The 10,088-nt window shown below is 41.7% G+C and overlaps 1 protein-coding gene across 1 annotated transcript; it reads right to left on the bottom strand.

Annotated features, from left to right (window-relative positions):
- Positions 1 to 873: 873 nt before the first annotated feature.
- On the bottom strand, positions 874 to 6,356 carry LOC127000211 (acid-sensing ion channel 4-like). The gene is made up of 7 exons (XM_050863628.1): positions 6,221 to 6,356; positions 5,581 to 5,753; positions 4,749 to 4,955; positions 4,225 to 4,315; positions 3,232 to 3,431; positions 2,440 to 2,569; positions 874 to 1,585 (listed from the first exon to the last, which is right to left on the bottom strand). The coding sequence occupies exons 1-7, from the start codon at positions 6,339 to 6,341 to the stop codon at positions 1,233 to 1,235; spliced, it is 1,275 nt and encodes a 424-aa protein (XP_050719585.1). The 5' UTR covers positions 6,342 to 6,356; the 3' UTR covers positions 874 to 1,232.
- Between the last annotated feature and the right edge of the window lie 3,732 nt (positions 6,357 to 10,088).

Raw genomic sequence — 10,088 nt, forward strand, 5'->3', positions numbered from 1 at the left:
CAATGGCGTAAAACTCAGATGTAGACAAGTAAATTCAGACTGCACCAAATTTTTCTTCACCAACGTTGTAGTGCGAGAATGGAATAAGCTTCCACCATCAGTGGTCCAGTGTAACACGATTGACTCCTTCAAAAATAAGCTCGACCGTCACTTCCTTCAACTTAATATCAACTAGAGTAGAAATGCAACGTTTTGGAGTCTTCTGATTAATGTAAAATCACTTAGGTTTAAGGACAGACCACCAAGTCTGGACCATGGGGTCTGTGTGGTCTGATTTTTTACGTATATCTATGTAAATCTCTCTCTCTCTCTCTCTCTCTCTCTCTCTCTCTCTCTCTCTCTCTCTCTCTCTCTACTATGTCTTTCCTCCACTTCTCTTCATCCTTCTCTCCACCTCTCCCCTTTCCCTCTTCACTTCTGTCCTCTCCATCTGTACATTTCTCCCCCTCTCCTTTTCCTCCTCTTTAACTTTCTTCCTTTTTATCCCTACTTCCTCTACGTCTTTCACTACGTTTTATATTTTTACGTGTGTGTGTGTGCGTGTGTGTGTGTGTGTGTGTGTGTGTGTGTGTGTTATTGACATTTGCATACTTTTTACTTCTTAATCTTCATGGGAACTTATATATTGCGTTCTTATCTTGTTTATTGTTTACTACTTGTTTTACCCTTTCAAGTACTTGGCTGGTTACACAAAGGTTGACTAACTGATTGACTGAGTGACCCGGGGGAAAGACTGACCGATAAGCGACTGACTGACTGACTGACCGACTGACTGGCTGACTGACTGACGAAGAAAGGCAAAGAACTGGAAACTAAAGACTAAAGAAAGGCGAATGGAAGCGTTTTAGAAGAGGCTTGAGTGTTTTTGTGAAATATTGCAAATTGATAATGATGATGATGATGACGACGATGGTGAAGGAAGGACACCAACCCGCGATTAGGTAATAAGGGATGATTGAATATAAATGTTTCAGGGTTTCGAAAAAAAGAAAAAGAAAAGAAAAGGACATATAAGCATCGTTTATCTTAAGTACCTATTTTACTTTTACGTAAGATTTTTACATAAGAGATTCGTTTGTTTACTTTCTGTAGCTTCTTAAGTCCACGCACGTGACTTCCTGACACGTGACGGGGGAAGTGACACACACACACACACACACACACACACACACACACACACACACACAGCCTATCTGCCTATCTCTCTCTCTCTCTCTCTCTCTCTCCTAACACTAACGCCACAGCACCTTCACAATGACCACCTCCAGGAACTCCATAAACGTGAGCACGGACGCGCCCAACAAGAGGCCCAAGGTACCCCCGATGTCACACAGGAGCGCTATCGTCCCGTACGCGATCTCCTCCGATACCTCGTCGAACGTCAGGTCCTGGAAGAAGACTCTCAGTTTGGCCGAATCCTTGTTGGTCTTGGCCGCCTCGGTGTAGATGGAGTAGATATCCTCGTTGCACTGCTTCAAACACTCGCATTGGCTGTGTTTCCACCCCCCGAAGAATAGAAGCCGGGTCTCCATGTCTGTGCTGTTTCGGTATTCCTCTGAGGTGTTGCATTGCCGCCCGTCGATGTCTGTGTAGAGGAAATGTGCATAAGAAGTTGACGTGCCCAGGTCATATCATACGTACCTTGTGTAATCCGTTTTACAGGTGTATAGCGTCTCATTCATCCTCATATCCTGACACACTTCGGAGCTTGCACACCCACATTTGGTAAGGCTTTCGGAGAGGTTGTTGTGGGTAGTTTTAGAAGCCTGTATTAGTTTAACAAGGCTTCTGCTTCGTGAATGTGGAAACCCCCCCCACTTATGAGAACCCGACTAATCTCCTTTGTGACCTTTGGAAATAGTTGTGAAAGTCTAACTCTAAAGCGTCTGGTAATAGTTTGACAAGAATTCTGTACCATGAATGTGAATAAAACACCAACGAGAACCCGACTGAGTTCCTTCGTGGCCTTTGGAATTAGTTGTTGCGAATGCCAAAAGCGTCTGGAAATAGTTTGGGAAGGATTTTGTTGCATGAATGTGAATAAAACACCCACGAGAACCCGACTGACATCCTTTGTGGCCATTGGAAATAGTTGTGAAAGTCTAAAGCGTCTGGAAATAGTTTGACAAGGATTTTGTACCATGAATGTGAATATAACGCCCACGAGAACCCGACTGACTTCCTTTGTGGCCTTTGGAATTAGTTGTTGCGAATGCCAAAAGCGTCCGGAAATAGTTTGACAAGGCTTCTACTCCGTGAATGTGGAAAAAAAACCCACATGGGAACCAAACTAATCTCCTTCGTGACCTTTGGAAATAGTTGTGAAAACCGAAGGTGTCTGAGAATACGGACCTACTCTTTAAACATCAATCTATGTGTTTAAAAAAGCTACCGGCAAACTACTTTCTCTAGTATATGCAGCATCAGCCGTGAGCTCACCGTGCATGTAGGGCATCAGGCACTGGGTGTGGGCGTGGAGGGCGGTCAGGAAGCAGCGGGAGATGCATTGTGAGGACGAGTAACTTGTATTGGACACGCATGGCCATCGGTGCCTCGAGATGGTCTTGAACTGCGGAAAGATGACATAACAGGAGTAACATAATAAGGGTTGTTGATAATATTAGAAGTATAAATAGTGCTCTTTTGGGGGCCCAGATTGCTGTTTTTTGGACCAGATTGCTTTCTTTGAGGGTTCTAGATTAGTTTTGGTGGCTAGATTGCTGTTATGGGGGCTAAGCTACTGTTTTGGGGACTAGACTACTGTTTTTTGGGCTAGGTTACTGTTTTTTGGGGGCTAGGCTACTGTTTTGGGGGCTAGGCTACTGTTTTGGGGGCTAGGCTACTGTTTTGGGGGCTAGGCTACTGTTTTGGGGGCTAGGCTACTGTTTTGGGGACTAGGCTACTGTTTTGGGGACTAGGTTACTGTTTTGGGGGCTAGGCTACTGTTTTGGGGGCTAGGTTACTGTTTTGGGGGCTAGGTTACTGTTTTGGGGGCTAGGCTACTGTTTTGGGGGATAGGTTACTGTTTTGGGGGCTAGGTTACTGTTTTGGGGTCTACGTTACTGTTTTGGGGGCGACGTTACTGTTTTTGGGGCTAGGCTATTGTTTGGGGGGCTAGGCTACTGTTTTGGGGGCTAGGTTACTGTTTTGGGGGCTAGGTTACTGTTTTGGGGGCTAGGCTACTGTTTTGGGGGCTAGGCTACTCTTGATTAGCTTCCTGCCGTAGCTCACCTCCCTGACGGCCACCCTCACGTCTTTGCCCCAGCCCTCGTTGATGGTCGTGCCGTGGGTCCTCAGGTCTATCACGGGGTCGTCGCGCGGGTCGTGGATCAGTATCTTGAAACCGTTGTCGCCGTTGTACTGCTGCGGCTCTTTGTCGTGGAGCAGCAAATACATGTTGTTGAAGATGCCCGACGTCTCCACAGGGTCGTCTGTTGAGGGATGTCGAGAAATACCGAGGGAACCCATTGAAACGTTTCTGTTTTCTATGTCTAAAGGGAAAGGATAGAAAATGGAGGTTTACTGGGAGACATTTGTAAAAATCAGTCATCATCATTCTCATCATTATCATCAACCATCCAACATCTATAATTCGCTCTACACAGAAACATGTCAGTCCTCATCATTGGCCGTCACCCGAGGAAGTCCCATGGTCCCTGCGCGGTGTCAGAATTTTTAAACAACAACAATTCGCCCTACGCATTCGACCTGCCCTGGTACACTTTTTACTATTGTCTATGTCAGTGGTTCTTAAATTGGGGGGCGTTAGTAATTTCCAAGGGGGGCGCGAGCTCTTTATTAAAGTTGGTATTTCTGTTTTTGGAATATTTATTATTATTTCAACAAGACGTGGCCTAAAATTTTTATGAAAAAATGCAATATTATCGGCTTCATTAATGTAATTTTTCTAGTCTAGTTTTGCTTTCTATTGTTTAATAAAATTACAAGGGAATTTTATTTATATATGCAAGAGGTGCTAATATTGAGAAGTTTACGAAAAAACGCAAAATTATCGACTATATCAACGTGAGGTTTTTTTTTATAGTCTAATTAGGCTTACCATTGTTTAATAGAAATGGAAGGGAGTTATATTTATATATGCAAGAGGGGGCGTGGAGGGAAGGACCCATTCCTAGCGGAGAGGGCGTGGCAGTAAAGAAAATTAAGAACCACTGGTCTATGTAATATCTTTAATCTTTTTGTTGTTCTTTGCTTCATACTCACTGACTCTGTACTGGTAACATATGCCGAGTACCGTGTGTATGGTGGACCAGGAACCCACCTCCTCACACCGCTTGCCCCGCGTGAACCAGCACTGGGAGAGAGAGAGAGAGAGAGAGAGAGAGAGAGAGAGAGAGAGAGAGAGAGAGAGAGAGAGAGAGAGTATTTGTAGTTCATTATAACAATTTGGTGACTGCAATAATATATGTTTTCAAAATTATAAAAACTTGGCATTTGTGTGACTTAATATTTGTGTGTGTATGCATGTTATCAGCGTAAATAGGAAGAAATGGAATGTATATTGACACTAAGCAGGATGAACGACTGACACACACACACACACACACACAGTTCTCTCTCTCTCTCTCTCTCTCTCTCTCTCTCTCTCTCTCTCTCTCTCTCTCTCTCTCTCATAATTTGCTTCATATATCTTTCCTTCTTTTCAGGTGTATTGAGAATGCATTATCAAACCCTCCAAGTCTATACAAATCAAGCCTTCTACTCCTCCTCCTCCTCCTCGCCCTCACCTCCTTCACCATGCGATCCAGGCCATGGGAGGTGCGGGTCCAGACCTTGGCGGCGTCCATGTCCTCATCGTCCAGGAGGTCAGGTATGTCCCACGTCGCCACCTCCGAGGAATTGGTCTCCCCAAGGCGCTCTGCTCGCTCCTCCTGCATTTGCCGCACCGCCGTCATGTTGAAGCGGTTTTTGTTGCAGAAGGAGACGATTGGAAACTGTTGGAGAGAGTATTTATGTTTAGAAAAAAAGGACGTATTGGAGAATAATTGTTTGCAAGGGAAAGGAATGGAGAGACAGTGGTTCGTAATAAAGGGAAGAACAGAAAGGAAAGTATTGGTTTGCAAAGGAAAGGAATTAATAGATTGATTTCTTGGTTATAGAAGGCTTGACGAAAAGTATAATAATGGCTTGCAAAGGAAAGGATATGAGATAGATTGTTGGAGTATAGAGTGAAGGACGTAAAGGAAGGCAGTGGTTTGCAAAGGAAAGGAACTGAAAGGTTAATAGAAAAGGTGGTATACTACTACTACTACTACTACTACTACTACTACTACTGCTACTACTACTACTACTACTACTACTACTACTACTACTACTACTATTACTACTACTACTACTACTACTACTACTACTACTACTACTACTACTACTACTACTACTACTATTACTACTACTACTACTACTACTACTACTACTACTACTACTACTACTACTACTACTACTACTACTACTACTACTACTACTACTACTACTACTACTACCATACCACCATCACTACCACGACTACTACCACCAGTACTACCACTACTACCTCACTTACCACCACCATTACCCACCTACCCTGAGCGTCTGGTTCCTCGTCACGCGCACGTTGACCGTCACGGGGGTGGACAGGTAATAGGTGAGTCGGTCCCACACCTGCGCCGTCATCAGGGCGGTGCAGGTGAGCAGCGCCAGGGTCCACACGCCGCGCTGCGCCCGGGGACACGACGACACACACGCGCGGGACATGCCTGAGGGAGACACTGTTTTGGACCTTTGCTTTTGGTGGTACAGAAGAGAGACCAAGGAGGAATAATGCGCTGAAAAATAGATAGATTAAGGAAGGAAGGAATGAAGGAAGAGAAGAAGAAAGGAAGGAAGGAAGGGAAGAAGAAAGGAAGGAAGGAAGGATGGAAGGAAGAAAGGAAGGAAGAAAGGAAGGAAGGAAGGAAGAAAGGAAAGAAGGAAGGAAAGAAGGAAGCTAGGATGGAAGGAAGGAAGGAAGGAAGGAAATAATGAAAGAGAAAGAAAAAAAAAGAGAATAAAGAAAAAGAAATAAAAAAAGTGGAAGAAAGGAAGAAAGGAACGAACGAAAGAAAAAAAATATTAAAGAACACATCACGCTTTTTCATATAGACAAAAAATAAGGTAGAAAGTTCTAAAAGACAAAGATGGAATTTAGTTCTCTCTTGTTTACCTGCGAGGTCTTGCGTCTTACCTGCAATGGAGATTTCAGCGAAGCGACTTCCTGGAGGACTCGTGGTGGCGGGCCGCGTCTTGCATTCTTTGGCGGGCTTCACACCCTCCCCGCCCACCCTGTAGTCCCGAAGCTCGATCATTCCGCCTACACACACGCCCAGGCCGCCCACTACACTCTGTAACACAAGCGAAGGATGTCTTGCGATTGTTCGATAAAGTTCAACCCACTGCAACCTGATACAAGAGTTGAAAAGCGATGGGGCAAGGACACCCCCCGCCTTACTCCTAAATCAACAGGACAGAAGTCGAAAATGCCTCCCCCACACTTCAAACCACTCTCAGTCTCAAAGTAAAGGATAATTAATATTCATAACCCTCTGTAAAACGATAGCGTAGTCAGTAAAAACTCCATTGCATGCATTTTAAAACGGAGCTCAGGGTCAAAGGCTACACACCACAGTTACGGTGTGTAATACTGTACATTATGCTGTTTTGTCCCCTAAAAGTATTGTTTAGGGTGAAATTCCTCTTCTTATATGTTTTGGGTTAAAATGTTCGTCTTATACAAACACAAGCGCTAGAAAATTAAATGTATATATAAACAGAAATACGAGTCCTTACCAGACTAAACGTAATAAAAAAGCGCTTATTACGTATTCCATGTATGCGATGTTACGATATATATTTTTCATCACCTGTTTTGGGTTGCCTGAAAACACTTCCCTGTTCAACCCATCGTATGATAGGGTCAGTGTACGGTAAATCGCCCGCCATACGCAAGGATTTCACGGATCGCATTATTATCTTGTAACGGACTTGATATGTACGCTGGGAGAAAGAGGAGATTGTTATCGGAGTGCATGTTTATTTTATTCGTTAATAGAGATATTAGAAAATTAGCAGTGTACGTAGTAGTGGTAGGGTAAATTGTAGTAGTAGTAATAGTAGTAGTAGTAATAGTAGTAGTAGTAGTAGTAGTAGTAGTAGTAATAGTAGTAGTAGTATGAGAAGGAAGAGGAGGAGGAAAGTAAACACATACTACTCGCTATTTTTAACGCAATCACAAAAGCATTAACACACACACACACACACACACACACACACACACATAGCGTCAGGTAAAACATTCATGCCAGCTCCTGACTCCTTGTTGACCGGAATACGAAAGGAAGGAAAAATTAGCTTTGATGGAGCGAAAGATAAGGCGGTGAAGGGGAAGGGAAGAGAAGCGTTGCCGTAATAACAGACAAGAGAAGGTCGTGAGAAAAAGGAGAATACGAACGACCTAATTTAACATACAATAACTAAAAGACATAAAAAGGAACTACCCAAACATAGAGGCTAAAAAATGTATATATAGAATGATTAAAAAACATACAAGAAACATGCGAGACTATACAGGAAAAGATAAAAAAAAAAACATGAGAAAATCTGATTATACACAAAGGCTAGAATATTAAAGGAATGTAAAAACTCGGTGCTGTATGGATCTTCAAACAACCGTAACTTCAGCGACTGTGCTCAAGTGGAGCACCGGGGGCAGCATGGGCTAAGCCAGAGTCACACATCACGGCAGCCACTATAAATAAAATTCGCCTGCGTCAACAACGAGCTGGGACCGCCCAAGAGGCCCCTCAAGACAGCCTACCGGCGCTATAGGCAACACGCAAAAATAAAATAAAGAAGAGAGAAAGCATACAAGAGACATACAAGAAAACATACAGATAAACATAAAAAAAACATCCTCAAACACAAACGCTTGAAAATTAAATATGTAAAAAGAAATACTAATCCTCACTAGACTAAATGTAATAAGAAAAGCGCGTATTTACGTATTACGTGTATGCCGTATTTACGATATTTATTTTTCATCACTTCACGTCACTACTTTATCTTGCTTGAGTCACGGAAGGAAACGAAAGTGTGTCATGTCGATTAATTAGAGTAGTGGTAATAGTAATAGTAGTAGTAGTAGTAGTAGTAGTAGTAGTAGTAGGAGAAGGAGGAGGAGGAGGAGGAAGAGGAAAAGGAGGAAGAGGGGTAGGAGGAGGAGGAGGAGGGGGAGGGGAATTTTGTGAGGGTGCTAGTTGTTATTTTCGTTGAGAGAGAGAGAGAGAGAGAGAGAGAGAGAGAGAGAGAGAGAGAGAGAGAGAGAGAGAGAGATGGTCAAAGGAAACAAACAAAGATTTTAATCATTAGCTCTTAGTCTTTTTTATGGAGGGGATATGAGCATTCTCTCTCTCTCTCTCTCTCTCTCTCTCTCTTAACCCATACAAACGAATTCAGAAGAGAGAGAGAGAGAGAGAGAGAGAGAGAGAGAGAGAGAGAGAGAGAGAGAGAGAGAGAGAGAGAGCGGACAATAATTTAGTTATATCACTCTTACCACCACGCTGATGGACTTATGGTTTCAGTAATGTCATTGAATACTTTTTTTTCTCTATGCAATGAGAATCGTATACGTGTGTGTGTGTGTGTGTGTGTGTGTGTGTGTGTGTGTGTGTGTGTGTGTGTGTGTGTGTGTGTGTGTGTGTGTGTGTGTGTGCAATTTCATCAGTTTTATTTTTTATTCTAACGCAATCGACGCAAAACTAAACATAGATAAAAAAAAATAGAAGGAGCATGTTTCAAAGACCACGTATCGCCGCCATGTTGACTGGACTTTGATTCGGAAGGCGGCCATCAGTCAGTCAGTCAGTCAGTTTTTATCATATTAATTCAGTCAGTCAGTCAGTTTATTTACTCAGTCAGTTTTCATCATTCTTTCGCCATCATTAAGTCATTGTTTTCGCGGATTATTTCTTAAGGATGTTCTTTTATGCATTCGGTTATAATACATCAATCTTTTTTAGGGATATTTTGGTAACAGACAAAAAGACAAGTAGACAGACAGAGAGACAGACAGACAGACAGACAGACAGACAGACAAAAACGAATACACTCGACCTTCTCCAGACCGGTGCTATCAAATGTCCAACGTAATTAATTTTCAGGCATATATTGCATTAGTTTCTCTCTCTATTAAATTCTGAAAATGTTAATATATAAAAAAGAAATAATTAAGCGTCATTAACAAAGTGCTACATGTTTTTTTCTCTTTCGGTTACCTGTGGGCGGGGCGAGAACTTACCTGGAATTAGATTAGATTAGCTACAGGTGAGTAAGTGTATTAGCTGCTACGTGTGTGTGTGTGTGTGTGTGTGTGTGTGTGTGTGTGTGTGTGTGTGTGTGTGTGTGTGTCGTCTGACCCGCCCTAATTTAGCAAGGCGTGTCTACTTATAGTGATACACACACACACACACACACACACACACACACACACACACACACACACACATGTCTGTCCTACAAATCTCAAACTGTTTTAATATTTAGACATCAAAAAGTTTTCTGCATTTGTAAGGTTAAGAAGAAATTGATAAAAATTGATTATTCCTTTTTGTAGTTCATTCACGTTTTATTACTATTATTATTATTATTATTATTATTATTATTATTATTATTATTATTATTATTATTATTATTATTATTATTATTATTATTATTATTATTATTATTATTATTATTATTATTATTATTATTATTATTATTATTATTATTATTATTATCATTATTATTATTATTATTGTTATTATTATTATTATTATTATTATTATTATTATAATTATTATTATTATTGTCTTCTATATTGCCAGGAGGGGTATATTTTTTTTCGTCGCTGTTCGTTTGTTTATCTGTCTGTCTTTTTGCCTGTCTGTTTGTCTGTTTTCAAATGATCTAAAAACGATTTATATATAGTAACCAAATACACACAAGAATATTCTCAGGTATCTCAAACTGGTTAGCACCTTTTTGCCTCCCGTAGCGTTAGTTTTGGACTCTGTTTGTGT

Source organism: Eriocheir sinensis, chromosome 18 (assembly GCF_024679095.1).
Source record: "Eriocheir sinensis breed Jianghai 21 chromosome 18, ASM2467909v1, whole genome shotgun sequence".
Classification (NCBI taxonomy): domain Eukaryota; kingdom Metazoa; phylum Arthropoda; class Malacostraca; order Decapoda; family Varunidae; genus Eriocheir; species Eriocheir sinensis.

Coding starts and splice junctions, on each gene's coding strand:
- LOC127000211 (XM_050863628.1), bottom strand. CDS start 6,341: ATGATCGAGCTTCGGGACTACAGGGTGGGCGGGGAGGGTGTGAAGCCC. Junction 3,432..4,224: donor ATGTTACCAGTACAGAGTCA/GTGAGTATGAAG, acceptor ATCCCTCAACAG/ACGACCCTGTGGAGACGTCG. Junction 1,586..2,439: donor CCTGATGCCCTACATGCACG/GTGAGCTCACGG, acceptor TCCTCTACACAG/ACATCGACGGGCGGCAATGC.